Source organism: Chelonoidis abingdonii, chromosome 2 (genome assembly GCF_003597395.2).
Source record: "Chelonoidis abingdonii isolate Lonesome George chromosome 2, CheloAbing_2.0, whole genome shotgun sequence".
Lineage (NCBI taxonomy): Eukaryota > Metazoa > Chordata > Testudines > Testudinidae > Chelonoidis > Chelonoidis abingdonii.
Genome location: NC_133770.1, coordinates 186,989,244 through 187,006,168, shown reverse-complemented (window position 1 = coordinate 187,006,168; position 16,925 = coordinate 186,989,244). Strand labels below are relative to the sequence as shown.

The 16,925-nt window shown below is 39.7% G+C and overlaps 1 protein-coding gene across 1 annotated transcript; it reads left to right on the top strand.

Moving 5' to 3' along the window:
* The first annotated feature begins 468 nt into the window (after nt 1-468).
* CD83 (CD83 molecule) lies at nt 469-15,504 on the top strand. Its single transcript, XM_032783535.2, has 5 exons — nt 469-742; nt 879-1,009; nt 10,985-11,216; nt 11,360-11,463; nt 13,639-15,504. Exons 1-5 carry the CDS (start codon nt 700-702, stop codon nt 13,807-13,809), a joined length of 681 nt encoding a protein of 226 aa, XP_032639426.1. The 5' UTR covers nt 469-699; the 3' UTR covers nt 13,810-15,504.
* Nucleotides 15,505-16,925: the final 1,421 nt, after the last annotated feature.

Here is a 16,925-nt window from a genome sequence, read left to right as displayed (position 1 = left end):
GAAATTTACTGGTATAATTATCTTGCTGTATTGGTACTGGTGTAATTTCCCATATGAATACCCATTTTCTGGAACAGGAGTGCCATATTCTGGTTTATGTTGCTTTCAGTGTGACATAAATTAAACCAGAAAAACTGCAATATGGGTGTCCACATGGTGAATTTTACCAATACAACTACATCAACATAATTATACCAGTCTTATTATGACAGTAAATTTCCCTGTGTAGACATGTCCTTAAAGCCTGAGCTATGGAGTCACTCTGGTGGTGTAACCTGAGGGTTTAACTATGGTTTCTGAAAAGGCAGTGAACGTGGCTTATCCTTGGCTGCACTTTCAATTACACCATATTCAGCACTCGTTGCTGACACCTATTGTCATCAGTGAGTAATTTTACTTTTCTGTTTCAGTCCTGTTAAGGAGAGGGACAGGAAAGGAAACGTCATCAGCAAAAACAGTAAGGGGAAGTGGGGGAGCCCTAGCAGGGTTAAGGGGAGGAGACTTTACACTCCCACTCAGGGATTTTCCCTATGTGTGGGGACTTCAGACTTAGACTGTTTGGCTAGGACATACCCTTGCTGACGTTCTCTAGAGCTGTTTGCGTAGGGCTGGAAACAGCAGCTGCTTCACCTCTGTTCACACAGCTCCTCCTGCAAAGAACAAATCACACTCCTCAGCAATCCAAGACAGCAGCAAGCCATGCTTTCGGCATACTACACCCAGCTTGTCATCCTGAGCAATGGTAAACATGATGCTTTCATTTTTAATTTTACTTCTCATTGATTTCTGCAGGTGTATTTTGGCAGTAATTCTTCTCCAGACTGGAACATTTAGGTCTCTCTTTTTAAAGATGATTTGTTTGTACCTGTGCCTTGCAGTATGGTGTTTCATTCGTGGGACTGCTGTGGCCATTCCAGAGGTTGCAGTGACATGTACAGAAGAAGTGCAGCTGCCCTGTGAAGCTCCTCGGGACCCACAAGTCACCTATGAGGCAGTGTCCTGGCATAAAGTAAGGAAATGTTACTGTGATTCATGCAGACTCTGCATTTTGTTTTGCTTTCCCACCGGCTTCTGACTTTCCTCATAGGAAATGCTTGGCTGTTTTATGGAGAACAATCTTTCTGTCAGAGCAGTGGAAGCATGGAGGTAGCATAGGCATCACCTGCCATGACTTGAGTCACATGCCATAGGATATTTACACACAGATGCTTGAGCATGACTCTTTAGGTGTCCTTTGCCTGCTCTCAGATGTCACCAGCCTGCACTGTGCCAGAGTTCTGAGGATGCCCATGCCGCTATTCTAGACATTCTGCCCTTCACAAGGCTGCTTCTGTAATGTTGCTCCAGCCCTGGTCTAACCAGTGTGCCCCCATTTCAGCCCCTCTCCTCCCCCCTGGAAAAAAACAACCCCCCAAACTGAGTGGCGCAGCAACCCCCAGCACCAGCTCGCAACACCACTTGTTCACTTTTGGCTCAGCTGCTTCTTCCATGACGGAGGAGTGGCTGGGCCAAACCTGAGGGGTGCGCAGCCACGTGAGTGCAGGGTGGACGATGGGATTGAGCAGAGTTGGGTGACCAGGACTGGGAGGAGCCACCCTAGCCTGAGATGGGAGCAGAGCAGTGAGTGGGTGGCACTGGTGAATGGCCAGGAAGAGGTCCCAGGGGCAATGGATGAGGGACTGGGGACAAGTTGTTGGTGGGCTATGGGGTGAGTGGGGAGTGTTTTGGAGCTGTGGGGTAAAGGGCTGGGATATTGGGGGCTGTGGCCAGTGACGCTGAGCAGGAGGTATTTCAGGGTGGTTGTGAGGTTAGTAGAGACTGGTGGAGGGTTGTTGGGGTATATGTGGGGTGGGAGGGGCATTCCAGGGTCTTGGGGAGATGGGGGTGCTTTAAGGAATGCAGGGACCCCTATTACCCCATTTGCTGTACTCTTTTGTAGGATGAAATGTGATGTTGTGACTTCAGAATGGCTGATTCTAAAAAAAGGGGTTGACATTTTTTTCTTTAAAATCTAAATTAGCTATTGCTGTTCTTTTAAATATTTTTGTTCTGAAAGAGGGTGGAGTACAGAGTGTGGTGCTGTAAATCGTGTAAAAAGGAGATATTAGCCTCCCTGCTTCAGTGTTTCCACCTGTAAAATAGGACTACTCCTTACCAGCCTACTTTCGGAAGTGCTATGAGGAATGATTAGCTAATGTACATAAAGCACTTTGAAGGTGAAATTGTTACACAAAGTGAGGCAACATTGTCCAGTGGCTTCTCATGCAGCTGTGTGATGTTTCTTTGGGTCCAGTTTCCTTATCATGTAAACAGGGAATGCTACCAATTTCTCAGTTCTGCTAAGCACGTGGTGATGATCATCTCATGAAAAACATAGTGCTATATAAATTATGTTATTATGTAAGTGCTATTATTATATTGGTTCTCTGGTTGTAATACATGTTCTACCTCTAATTTAGATCCCAAGTACATAACAAAGAGCTATCTAAATTCATCAGAATTGTTCAGAATTTCTCCGCTTGTCCATCAATAAATCTAAAGTCTTTCTACTTTCAGTTTTTTTCCTGAGGGGTTGGGCTGAGTGGAAGGGAGTGCTTAGCAAGGAGGGCCCTCAACTTGCTGGATTTGGAGAGTTTCAGTATGGAAATAGGGGCAACCTGATCCTTTTTTGCGATCTGCTTTTAAAGACTGAATAAGCAAATATTTTACATATAAATATTTATTAATCAATTAATACTCCATTTTTTCATCTCTGTGCACTGGGAGCCTGTAAAATGGGAAATTCCAACTATGTGGCATGCTTCCCTTGATTCCCACCCTGGGGAAATATCTCTGCAGGGCTCAGTCTGGTTTAGGTCTGTGGACTTGAAGAAAATGGACACAGGCAGGCTAAGGGTGGAAGAGAATGGGTGGACAAACTGGCTCCCAAATCTGCACAGGAAAATCAGAAGTTAAAACAACCTGAGGTTCTATTAACTTGTGCTGCTTCCCATGCTGTGGGCAGGCACCCTCCTACATAGGGATGAGAATCAGGGGGTTAGCTGTGATCAGTGGAGCACCTGGAAGCACAACTCCTGCAGGAACCGTGCTTTCCAGAGCAGGAGCTGGTGGGGCCAGACAGCAAAACAGAATTGAGAGCCATCATTGTGAGAGAAGAATTCTGAGGAAACACTGTAGGACTGATTCACTGTACACTTCTGGTGGCACAAAGAAAGAGGATCCGGCCCTTGATGAATACCACTGTATACTCTCTCCTTTGGTTAACTGAGTGTTGCTCTCACTATCCACACCACTTTAAGGAGAACAAACAAATGACAGAATGCAGCTAGGCAACCACATGTAGAATTAATCAGTTATTTAAAAAACAGCTACCAAAGGATTAATCAATGAACAACACATATGGCCCCCAAAGGGCTAATTAAAAAGTCATTCCAACAAACGGTATGAAATTTCAGACTGTAGAGTTCAAACAGCTGTTAGGCTAAATCTTTTGTACAAGGTCACTTTGAACTGTGCTGTAAATGCAAGCAATTAATCTTTGGCTTCTGCTGCTATTTAAAAATGAAGACGATGATGTGCCTCTGCAGTTTGTGTGGAATGAATGCTTAGATAACACAGCTTGTGGGACATTATTGCCTTTTCTTAACAATTATTGGAGCACTTTAAGGTTTTTTTCTATAATCTGCTTTAAAGAAGATATTTTAGAATATCAGGGTTTTCAAGTTTTATCTCAAAAAAATCTTATTAAAAAAGTGGTGTGTGCCAATCTAATAATATTCTAGTGCAAAAATCCAAATAAATATATGAGAGTACTAAGTACTACAGCTAAGTCCAATGTGCTAAAGTCTCAATCCTGCACATAAGTACACATACGTTTAACTTGCATGCACGAATAGGCAGCTGAAGTCAATCGAGCTACTCATGTGTAAAGTTAGACATGTGTGTAGGTGTTCATAGGCTCAGGGCTAAGCCAGTTAGCTCAAGTGCAAGGGTTTTTATTCAAAAATACGTACAGTGGTGGGGCCTAGTGGATCAAGCACTAGGCAGAGTGCCACAAGCTCCTTGATGTTATTCCTGGCTCTGTCACAGATTTGCTGGCTGGTGTTGGGTAAGTTACTGAAACTACACTTCTCATAACTGGGACTTGCATAAGGATGATCTGATCTTCCTGGGATGCTCAGCCACCCACAAGTACAGACGAGTCCTCCTGAGGACTCAGCATCTGCACAATCAAGATATTTTTATTTAAGTGCCTAAAACTTTAGGGAGCAAACTATGGAAATTGTGGCTTTGATCTCTCCATGTCTCATCTATAAAACAAAAGTGTGGATAATAAAACTTTATTCACCTACCTCCTAGGGCACTTGTTTGTATAGAAATTTGAATGTGTGAAGCATTTTGAAAGGGCTAAGAGCCATTCTTTTACTTTCAGTTAATTTTAAACAGAACATGAAGATATACAAATTAAATTCTAGTGGACATTTGGCAGTTTTATTTGCGCTTTAGCTAGGAAAAACCTGATCTAAAAGTAAATTTTGGTAAGAGGGGGAAAAGCTTTTTTTAGCTGGGGGGAAAAAATCTTAACACTCTAGCTCTTTCCTGTAAAATGTAAAAATGAGGCAAAGTGCTTTGGATAAGTATCCAAAATACATATCTGATAACATATTTAAGTTTGTTTTTGTCTGAGGCCTTTACATAAATACAGAGGGTCAGTTTCTAACCCCATTTATACCCAATTAGAGCTGAGCAAAAACTTTCCATCAAAATCTTGGAAAAATGCGTTTTTGACTACAAGAAACTTTTTTTTTGCTTGAAAAACAATTTTTCCCCCTGAAAAATTCTAAATGAAAAATTTCAATTTTTTTCAAATAATTGCAGTAGAAAAAAAATCACTTTCACTTGATTTTTAAAAATATTTTACACCGGGTAAAGGAGAAAAAAAAAGATAAGAGAAAATGGATTTTTTCTTCCCAATAAAAGGAAATCTTTTAAAACACCAAGAAATTTTAAAAAGAATTGAGGGGAGTTAACTTTCACAAAATATACTTAACTTTTCTAGATGAGTTTAGGACTCAGTTGTGCCATCTGGGCACAACATTGGGTTGTTGTTGTTGGACCTGAGGAGAAGGGTACACTCTAAGGAGAGCAGCTTGGCACATGTGCAAAGAGTACCTGACCTTCTCCACATCTGGACAATGTGTGATGGGTGGGGCAGAACAATGGCCCCTCCTCATCCCAGTGCCCTTTGTGTGCTGCATACCCTCAGAACCTAGCGATGGAGAAGTCCCTGTGTTTCACAAGGGTGTGGGGGATGAATCCAGTCCTTTCATCTTTCCTCCCCATATACACTATGCACTGTCGTAAGGCCCAGGGCAGAGTGAGTTTGCCTGGGTGTAACTGAGAGCAGAATGCACTGTCCTACATAACTCTTCTCTTGAAGTGAATTTTCTGTTGCGTTAGGGAAGGGTAATACATTCAGAGCCCTAAATAACAGTTCTCTTCACTAAGAGCTAGATTCTGCCAGGGGCAGAGTTCTCCAATGGGTTTTTAAGAACTTTGCTAGATTGACACCAGACTACATGAGCCAGACTACACATGGGCCAGAATCTGTGACCAATACATTGAGTAATACTCTGAAATCAGTGGGACTACTCACCATCAATAAGCTGGGGTTTGTGGGGTAGATTCTGGCTCCAATTAGGTAAAGCATAGTAGCAGTAGAACAATTTTATTTTATATGCTACTCTTCCACTAATAAGCCTAAGCACTGAATGGGAAAAAACATTCCTTCCTCATTCTGTCCTTGGTCTTTGCGGCAAAAGTTCATAAGAAACCCAGTTAGTGCCAACTGACCACAAAGGTGTTTTTGTCACACCAACATTTATCCACTAGGTAGTCTCAGTTCAGTTCCAGCTTCTTCTGCAGTGGCCACTGGACACTATACACTTGACATTTGAAATTAAATTCCTCCTCATAATTTTTTTTATATTAAGATCAACAATTTAACAGCAAAAAATTCAAGTTTATTATTCATAGTGAATTTTTAAATGAAACCATTTCCCCAAATGATCCTACACTCAGAAAAACAATACGTTAATAGTAATACACCCACCTTCATTATGACATCAGTCTTGGAGCAATGCCATTTTGCATGTAATAAAAAGCTGTTTTTATGATGAAGAGAAATGATATTGTCAATTTAATGTAGCCAGGAGCCAAGGTACCATCTTGCTTAAGGAGAGTACTACTAAAGAAAGCCATTTGATGAGACTGGAAGGTGTATGTTAACTGAATAGCCATTTTCTTTCAAACATATTTGATAAAATTAAGTTTAGTTGATTGTTTTTGTCAAAGCGCAGGGAGTTGTGTGTAGGCCTTCTGCACGGGGTGAATTTCACTCATGGTTAATGTCCGCTAAGTTAGATGACGTTATAGTTTGTTTTCTAAAGAACAGCTAAAAAACCCATTTTCTATCTGTGATCTAGAGAACAATTCTTGTCCCATACTGCACCTTGTTTGGTTTGCTGAAAGAGAGTCTATTACAGAAAATTTGCTGAAAGTGAATTTTAAATTTAGAATCACAATTATTCTCCCTGATTCTAAGAATTACATTCATTCAGTCAGAGAACAGAAACACATTACGTACCCTATATGTTCAATCAAGACTGACAAATTTTGGATATCAAATATTCACAAACACCACCTTGTAAACAAACTACAGATCAAGAGCTATTTGTACAAATTATTCATCAAATATATTTGAATAGTTTATACATTTGAGAACATGGCAATCTGTATGGATAATTCACAGACAGAAAAAATACAACATTTATTTAGTAAATTATTCATTACAAATTACTTACCCAGCTCTATTAACTACAAATTACTGTAAGGAACTAATTTTTTGGAGCAAAGTACTCCTTACATTGTGGTTTCTGTTCTCGCCTATTTCCAGAGAAGACAAGAGGCCTCAAATTTTGCTATCAGTTAAACTGGTATAACTCCTGAATAATTCCATCAAAATAATGGAATTAGTAAGGATTTACATCAGTAAAAGAGTAAAAATTTGCCCTAGAGAATTATTTTAAAGTGGTAAGAAGTCTTGCAGCTCTTAGGCCCTGTCTACACTGGCTCCCCAGTCATGTTTATGAACAGTGTTTAAGTACAGTTCTTACTGAACAGTGCTTAAACATGGTATAAATGGTGCCAAGCTGCATGAAAAACCATTTGGAAAAAAAAATGGATCTAGTCTAGAACATCTAAAGATGGTTTTAAGAGAGTAGGTAGAGCCTAAGAAACCCAGTACAGAAATCAGGTCCAGATCTAATGTACTGGGGAACCAATGATTTAGAATGATTTGCAGAAACAAAACTAGAGTCAATCAAGTTTGATGTGGAGAAAAAGACCACCTTTCCTTTTCATGAGCCACTGATTTGTATTCATGTTTCGTTTCAAGTTGTAATTGGGTTGATTCAGCAGTTTTTGTCTTTCATACTATTTCCCCATTTGTAAAAAAGAAAAGTGGGCATTAAATTATATTTTGTTAGGACTAGAATTTGGAAAAAAATGCACACAGCTTCATGGGTGAATCCCCATGTGTTGATTGCCTCTTACCCCAGCATTTAAAGTAGTGTGTTTTTCCTCATTGCCATCAAGGTAATGAACAACAACAAAGAGCAAGCTGCCTGAGTGGGTCTGAAAAGTCGGAAGCCTGTCAGAAAAGTTGCCCCCAGGCCAAAGTAAATATGACAATAAAAATAAACTTAAAATTATTTTGTTGTTTAATTTTTTAATGGGTTATTTTAAGCAGACAGGCAGAACATTGCCTGCAGGTCCCTGTTTCCCAGCAAAATTCTTGCTTCAGTAATTCTCAGCAGCCAGCTGCTAATGAGTCAATTTTTATGTAAATAAGTTCAACATTATATATTTCTACGGGTTCCAGTATGATTCATAACGTGCCTTTTGGTTCTGAAATCTGGTAAAGGAATCACAAGAAAAAGTGGTATAGGTAAAACCCAACTCTCTTTCATGATCCTAAGTGCTTATCAAGAACATTCAACACTATGTAGCTCTATCAACGGTGGGAGCTCTACAACATGGGGTTGAACTGAAACACAAATCTAGGCAAAAAACATTTTGTGCTGATTAAAGAGGAAAGGACAGGATGGTTTGTACGAGTGTGGATCGCAGCCACTGACAGTGTCCTGAATCAACATCCACTGACCATGTGTAGAATTAATTAGATATACCCCATGTCATACACCTTATGCTGTGCAGTTGTGGCATCACCTGGATAAAATTTGGCATGAATTGCATTGGATTATCATGGGAACCTGATCTGTTAAATGTTCTGTCTAGCAAAAGTTTGCTAAGTATCATGGGAGGAGGCAAAATGATGACATAGCATTTTGATGACTTTAATTAGGTTTGAGAAAAATAAGGTAGTGGTAACATGTAGACATGTTTAAGAGACAACATGAGTGCTGCCTGACTGAATATTTTGTTGATTTTATTTTTAATGACTATGGGCTGTGCAGAGACTATTCAAATCCTTAAATTCCTTCAGATGTTTTTTACAATTAAAGAGGATTTTACCCTATATATAAAATGAAGACTGCAAAGAGAAATTATTTAGTTAAAGCAGCTGAAGAAAAAAAAGAATCGCTGATGAAATCCACTGATGAATGTGATGTCTTTTTACGCAAAGGTTCTAAAACTACCACCAGATGTCCCTGTAGCCTAAAACACGTGGTAGGGCTGGTATGCTGTACCCTCAAGTGTGAGTGATGCTGAAAACTGTATTTTCCTGTGTTGAAAAGGAGACCTCATGAAAATAAAGGAAGTACAAAAATAATAATTATAAAGTAGAGATGGGCCAAGACTGGAGTCATTTACATGAATATTCCTTTCTCCCAACATTTCGAGATTTGGATAAAACAAGACCTGGATCCAAATCACTATCAGAGTTTCAATAAATGAGGGAGGAACTGTAGGTGGTGAAGCTACCTGTTTTTTTTAAAAAAGTATATTATGTATGTACAGACCACACAGAGGGTATATTTACACTTCACACTAAACCTGCGTCCGTGAGACCAGGTTTGTAGATTCAGTATTTCCAAACCTGCGCTTGACCATCCATATGGCATAAATCTGAGCTTACAGGTGCTGGACCAGGTTTCACATACCGCATTATGCAGACCTGCTGACACGGGTTTGTGGCTTGACCTACATCCATGCTGCAAAATAACGAGGGTTGGATGCAAGTCTCAGCAGGACATGTACACTGATCCACCCCGCTAGGACATGGGTCCTAGAACCCTGCTGAATGTTTGCTCACCCAAGTCAGTCTGATTTGTGCATGGACAGAAGGGAGGTTTGGGCTCAGATCTAAGTCAGGGTCTGGGTTTAGTGTGTGCAGTGTAGACATACTCAGGGTGCTTTGGTGAATGTAAACTGAAATCATCTTACTCATCTGTCTTTCTAGAGTGATATTTCTACTATTTTGGAGTTTTATAGTCATGCTTTACACCAGACCATCTCAAAGAATTTTAGAACTAAAAGAGAATCCCACCTCACAACACCCCTGTGAAGTAGGGAAAAATGATTGTCTCCATTTTACAGATGGAAGAAATGAGACATGGAATGGTAAAGTCATTTGCCTACAGTCATACAGGAAGTTAGTGTCAGGCCAAGACCAGAACTCATGAGCCTTGTTTAGTTCTCATTTGCATCAGCTTTCAGTTAGCGTAATGCCATTGACTTCAGTGGTGGTACTCCTAATTTACAACAGCATGAGAAAAGAATAAAGCATCCTATCTCCTGATTCCCAGTCCTGTGCCTTAATAACAAGACCATCCAATCTTTTCACTCATTATTTGCTGTCAGGGAAATTGTACATGACATATAAGAACTTAGATAATTATCTGAAACTTATATGTAAAATTTTAAAAGGAGTGTCCTGATTGGGTAGCCGAGATACTGTGATAGTAGGACCTGTATTTTAGGGCAAAGGGATTGACAGCCAGAATGGCTTTCTGTATTGCATTATGGGCAATTTTGCATTTCATTAGGGAGCTAGGACTAAATGCACACTTGATGGAAGCATGTCAATTCCATTCATTTCACTGAAGTTGATCCAGTCCCACAAGATCTGCATTTATTCCTGTACTAGAAGTATAGATCCCGATTTCCAGACACATCGCTCTAGTAGTAATAAAAGGCCTTAAAGTGCTTAAGCCCATGTGACAAGGTCAAGGCCCTGCAACCTGTAAAAGGTTAACAGGCCCTCCTTGCCACATAGCTGCTTGGGTGGAGTGTAACAGGAAGGGGAAGTTGAGTCGAAGGCGAATTAAGGGAAGGGAGTGCCTTCTTCCCTTCTGCTGGTTCAAATCGGGAAGGCCCCTGGGAATTATTGCATGCTGTTTTTCAGTTGATTTGCTCTTTCTTTTGTGGATAATAAATCCTGAAGAAGGGGACTTAAAAGGACTGAGATTTGGAGTTTTATGCAGTGGCCATGCCTCCTTCAGTGCCATACCCCTATTATGGAGCTCTTACAACTCCCTAGCACAAGGAAGACTGGCTGCAACAGCCCTCTCCTCCTCCTCTATGGAACTCTACTAGAGTCTCTCTTAGCTTCCTAGGGAGTGAATTTATCCCACAGCCTTCTATTGTACTGTAGTTCCACTAGATATATATCCATATTAGGTAGATTAAGAAACCATGTTGCCTGTTTGTGTGTATGCACGAACACATATTCTTAACCACTAGAAATGCAGATAAAACTCATGATGGGCAGGATCACTTCATTTGCAGGCAGAAAATATTACACCATCATCCTTGAATTTTTTCCCTTCAACTATATTGTGCATTTTCTTTTTTAAACAAAGCTTGTGTTTGTATAAAATATCATTCCCCTGAAACTGACGAAAGCCAGCAGACTATGCTCACTGTAGCTTTATCAATAAAATATGTTGGTGTTTTCCAGATTGTTGGAAATGGTGAAGAACTGGCAGAGATGGTACAGAAGAACCTTGAGAATGGTGTGGAATATTACTATCCAACAGAACTTAATGGATCCTTGCAGCTCTCCAGTGACACCTCATATTCCTTGAGAATCACAAACACTACTAGCCACAGCAGTGGGACATATGGGTGCATCTTGTGGGCACCAGCTGGAAAACACAACCAAAGTGGCACAATCATATTAAAAGTAACAGGTATGGTAGAGTCATTTGACTTCTTCATGTTTGATATGGCAAAATAGTGAACTCATTAAAGACCATTTCAAGATATGCTTTACTTCAAGGTGAACAGAGGTACCAATACATCTCTAAAACACCTCATTTATTTTATATTTCAGGTTGTAGTGAACGATTAGATGAAAAATTTAAAAACTACAGAGCAGAACTTTTATTGCTGTCCTGCCTTGGGATTTTTTACTTGCTGCTCATCTTTTTTACCTGTGTAAGTAATATTTTCTACATGTTTGCCTTTGCTGTCTCAAAATATTTAGTTTACCAATGGAAGCTGGTTTCCATATCTAGTTTATGGCCAAATTCTGAATTCCTTGTACGCCCAAAACTTCTATGAAAGTCACAGAGATTTGGGTGCACAAAGAATGGATGATTGAGTCCTCAAAACTTAAAGTATTTATTCACTCCATACACCCATTTGACTTACTACATACTGTCCTTCTGGAGCACCAAAGCATTCATTTCTGCTCCAAGTTATGCCACGTATACATTCAGAGATAGGCCATTAACTTCAATGGATGTTCTCACAAAACACAATGTGGCAACTGGAAATAGAATTTGTCCAAGAATGAGGTACAGACCTACAGGATATCTGCTCCATTTATTATGTTCCCCAGTATGATGGACTGCATATTGTCCAACCTGCACACTGAGATCCTGAGATCACTGAAATCCTTGAGATTTTGGCCTCAGTTTCCTTATCTATAAAATGGGGATGATTACTTCAGAGGGATGCTGTGAATCTTAGTATTTGCCATTATATGTCTATAAAGCATTTTGAGATCACTGGATGTGAAGCAATATAGAAGAAAGTAATATTATATACCAAAGGTAATGAAATCAGTAGTTTGCAATTGACCGTGAATTACAGCTCTTTGAAAGCAAAATAGAAAACCCACTTCTTGACCGGGCTGCACACAGCACTACTACATGTTGTACCACCCCAGACAAAAAACAAAAACACCACACCAAAAAGAGCCCAAACCTGAAAAGCACAAGAGTACTATGCAGTGTAAACTTTGGTCCTTCCTATCAGGAGGAAAGAGTGAGAGTGAAATATATTTTTCTCTGCACACTTAACTGTCAGATGGTTATGGGAATGTGGAGAGGGTAGGCATGTTAGAAGCTGACTAGACAGGAATGGGATGAAACATTATTTATGGTATTAGTGAAACCATTCCCTATGGCAGAAAAAACAGGAAGTCTATAGTTCATTACCCTGAGGTGGCAAGTCCCTCAAGTTTTAAGCGCTAATTAGATTTTTCAATAATGGTTCTATTCCCCCTACCCCTTTGGGAATCTTACATGAGAGTTTGGTGTGTTTTACTAAAAACCCCAAGCCCTCCACCATTCACTTTTAAAGTTTTCTTGGCTAAATTTTATTGGTATTGTCGTCATGTTCGGTGCCACAAATCATAAATGCTATCTGATTGGAGAATTAGCTGCAGCTAAAAGTAGCTTTTCATATATCTTCAGGGAGCAATTAAACTCATGTCTGCCTGTTTTTTAGATTGACAATTTCTGCCAGTAATTTGTGCTGTTCAGAATAAAGTTTGACAAGCTAAATCTTGTAGAAATTTGCTAAGATGAAAGTATGAAAGCAAGTATATCACTCATTAAAAAAAGATGCTCCCATTTTGTTCAATGTCGCTAATGGGGCTCATGCTGGTTGTAAAGAATCTCTCCTTCCACATATAACAACTGTAAATTTTATTTGCAGTTGAAGTTTTGTGATTTAAAAAAAATGAACTTTATGCTGGAGGTGACCATCCTGATAAAAAATTACTTGCAACATTCTACAAGTATGGGAGCCCAATCTCAGTGACACTAAATCAGCTTTCATCAATGTTTAATATTGCCTTAACCTCAGCAACGAACTTTACTATTTAATACGCCTGTTAAATTCTTATAAGCCTCATTATTCCTGAGCGCTTAACAGCCATTGAACTCAATGGCAGGATTGGGACTTTAATAAGATTTACACTTCACAATTTGATGAAGTTATTTCAGACTTTAACGGGCATACAAGTCAGATGAAAACAGATTTGTGATCCAACACTTGATTGTCACTTTTCAAAAAGATTACCAAACTGAGGCCCATTTTAACCAAAGCCTGTAAGTTTACAATAAGGGTCTCAGTTTCCCTGTGGTAACTAGGTCTTCTTACTATGTGATACTTCAGATGAGTGGGTAAGCAAGACAGTTGAAAATTTTCCTTTTATTGGAGAGCAAGTTTGGTGAGAAATTAATGGAAAAGGTCTTCCAATTAATTGTGGTAGCACTGAGCAAACTCTTAACAGTAATTTTAATGTATATTCCTTACTTCGAAAATGTATTTAAAAAAGAGCAAATTAACATCAAATGATCCTTTTCTTTGCTTTTTTAGACATGCCTAAAAAAAGAGAACATGCTGCCAGGTCATCATAAACACAGAAGAGAACAGAAACACACACTTATCCTTGTCAGTGCGCAAGAAAAGAATATTATCCAGTGTTTAGGCAGCAATGGCACTGGCAAAAATGGACCTATGAGTTCTGGCCAAGCTGACATAGTTTAAGAAACTGTGGGCTCATTAATAAACACGTCATGAAGATGGATGGTTGGGCAACATAGAGAGGAAATAAAAGCTAACATACTGCCTCTTCAGGGTAGCCTGATAGTTTGGGTAATCTGTCAGATACCTGCTTCTGCTGGACAAGTCTTCAAAGAGTATCTTCACACAGTACAATAACTGTTGAATTTAAGGTGACTAACAAATACCAGTGCTGCCCTACAGCTTTGTTACAAGGCTACAATAATGTTAGCACGTGCTTCATTTCAATCCATTATACCCATCTTGTTCTGAGAGAGGCTATTTCTACCATCTGAAAAGTAGGTTACAGAGAGGATTTGATGGTGCTGATTTAGGGGATTAAGTTATCGACTGAACTAATATCTCAGCTCTTTTAACAGTCATGCACTACTGCTGCTGCAGTACAGTTTTTCAGAAAGCTAAGCATATAGGCTTCACTCTCCTCCAGACGGTGAGCTCTTGTTTTTGACGGCATTCACTACCATGATTGAGAAGTATGGACACGTAATAGCCTGGAGATTCACTAAATCCAACCAGATTTATTTTTATTTTATTGGTTAATCTCAGAGTGATTGATGGAAAGAGAGATAGACAACATCCTGGAAATCTTTCCCTAGTATGCAGACCCTTCCATTAGGGCAAGGAGTGAAGATAAATAAGAGACCCGTCAATGATTTCCCAAGAGCACCTTTACTTCAGGGAACATTTATATATATACACCGCTACAAATTTATTATGCTTTTTAAACCTACATCAGTGAAGAAGCATGTGCTATTCAAAAGACTTATAAACAGACGGATTCTTCTTTGGTTTTATAAAATACACGAGACTGAATTTCTCTCTGGTTTAAATCAGTGGAATTACACTAGCACAAATAGGGCCTGTGGCTTGTAAAAGCAGTCATTTGTGGGGGGTGGGAGGGGTTTAACCTGCCCTTGGAATATACTGAGAAAGCCAAGAGATAGGAGAGGAGATGGAATAACTGAGCAGCTACTTTGGCTGCTCATGGTGTATACTGAGTATATAAAATGAGGATGTGAGGAAAGCTAAGTTCAGGTATCTCTACGGAAAGGAGACCGGTCACCTTGAACCAAAGAGAACAAGGGATGTTCCAGACCTAAGTTGATGGAATCTGAGAGGTCAGAACTTCCCTCACTAGCTTGCCTGCATGCACGTTCAGGTAAGAATACAGTTTAGAGGGATTCTAGAAGTTTGTGCTTGAGGTTCGAATCTGTGAAATGAGGAGCATAACAGGGTAGATTTGCAATCATTTAATAATACCATTAAAATAATTGTATAAAAATTGGATTAAATAATTATAAAAGCTAATTGATGTAGTAAAATTTAAAAAGGGATTGTAATTCTAAATTGTGTAAAGACTTTCCTTTGACTGTATTGAAGGTTTGATGGGAGGAAAGCACATTGCATCACTCAACAATGCCCCTTTTGGCCAATTAAAGTTCTGCACCAATTGAGTTTCAGGGGAATTCTGTCCAGTTGTTGGCTGGAAGGACTGTGGGGGTGCAGGACTGACTATGTTATTTATTTGGTGCATGCTAGATTACTGCCATGCATTTGCTTTTATGTAATCAATTTTACATATAAATACATGTCCTGTAAGTGAAATTAAATTCAGAGGTAACCTACCTACCTGTATTCCTGTGTGCCATGTATTGTAAATAAACTGCTCCATAGAAATTGTGGTTTATTTTACATCTGATACAGTTAACAGATTAAGATGCCTGACCGTGTGTGTGTGTGTGTGCGTGTAACTGATTATTTTGTGTATTTCCAAGTGGTTACAATTATTTATTTACTCCTTAGAATTCAATTTTAGGTAAAATAAACCTGTTCTGTTGCTAATAGAGAAATGCATCACCCCTAATTTTATTCCATCAATGCCCACTTTTAAACACAGGGCACCAGTAAAAGTGATGTGAATGTTTAGTAAACGATAGAGTGGATTGGACATAAATACATACAGATAAAAGCAAGTATTTAAAATTTCACTCTGTTACCATTCTAATTAGGTTTAGTTGCATGCACACCATGATATCAAATAACACCAAGCCTCTTTACTGACCCTCCTAATGGCCTCAGGTTCCATACATGTTGAACAAGAAAGGTGACAGGAAGAGACCCAATGAGATAGACCTTAGGGTGGACCAGCAACTGACCCGCTGGACCTCTGAGAAAGAAAGGAAAAGCTACTCTCTCTCTCCCTGTGAGGGCTAGCACACGTCAACAAAACTCCATATATCAAAGGGATATGGTAGATCTAAAAGAATCAGTATGGACAACTGATCACCATCCCTCTTCAAGAATCAATAATAAACCAACCAAGTAGATCATGCTCTTCTTCCTGAAATCTTGTCCACCTTTGGCTTCCGTGACTCTGTCCCCTCTTGGTTCTCCTCCTACCTCTCTAATTGTTCCTTCAGTGTCTTTTGGAGGATCCTCCTCATTCACCCTCCAACTTTCTGTAGGAGTTCAACAAGGCTCTATATGCTTGGTCTCGTCCTTTTCTCCCTTTACACTTTATTTCTGGGTAATCTCATCCACAAACACAAGTTCAGCAGTACTTTAAGAACTAATAATACCTACCACCTCCATGCTGATGGCTCACAGATTTATCTCTCTGCCTCTGCCTCCATCAGTTCAAGCTAAACATGGCTAAAACAGACCTTCTAATCTTTCCCCTGCCAAGTCCTCTCCGCTACTTCCTTTCTTGAGCACTGTTGACTATGCTGCTATCCTGCCTGCCACTCAGCTTGTAACCTGCACATCATCTTCCACCCAGACCTCTCTCTTGATCCTCACATCCAGGTTATAGCTAATCATGCTGATTCTTTGTACATAACACTGCTAAGAAACAGCCATTCCTAGCTATCCACAGAGCTAAAACTCTCGGGCTCTCAACATCTCACCTTTCGATACTGCCACATCCTCTCTGGCCTCGACAAATGTCATCTTGTTCTGCTCATAGCCATTCAGAATGCCGCTGCAAAGCTCATTTTCTGAGGCTGTTGCTCTGGCCATGTCACCTGTCTCTTTGAACCCTCCACTAGCTTTGAATCAATCCCTCCACTGTAACAAAATAA

Bases quoted from the DNA above. Each gene is read 5' to 3' on its own strand.
- CD83 (XM_032783535.2), top strand. From the start codon at position 700: ATGCTTTCGGCATACTACACCCAGCTTGTCATCCTGAGCAATG. The intron at 1,010-10,984 runs GTAAGGAAATGT...GGTGTTTTCCAG, and splicing joins AGGCAGTGTCCTGGCATAAA to ATTGTTGGAAATGGTGAAGA. The intron at 11,217-11,359 runs GTATGGTAGAGT...TTTATATTTCAG, and splicing joins AATCATATTAAAAGTAACAG to GTTGTAGTGAACGATTAGAT.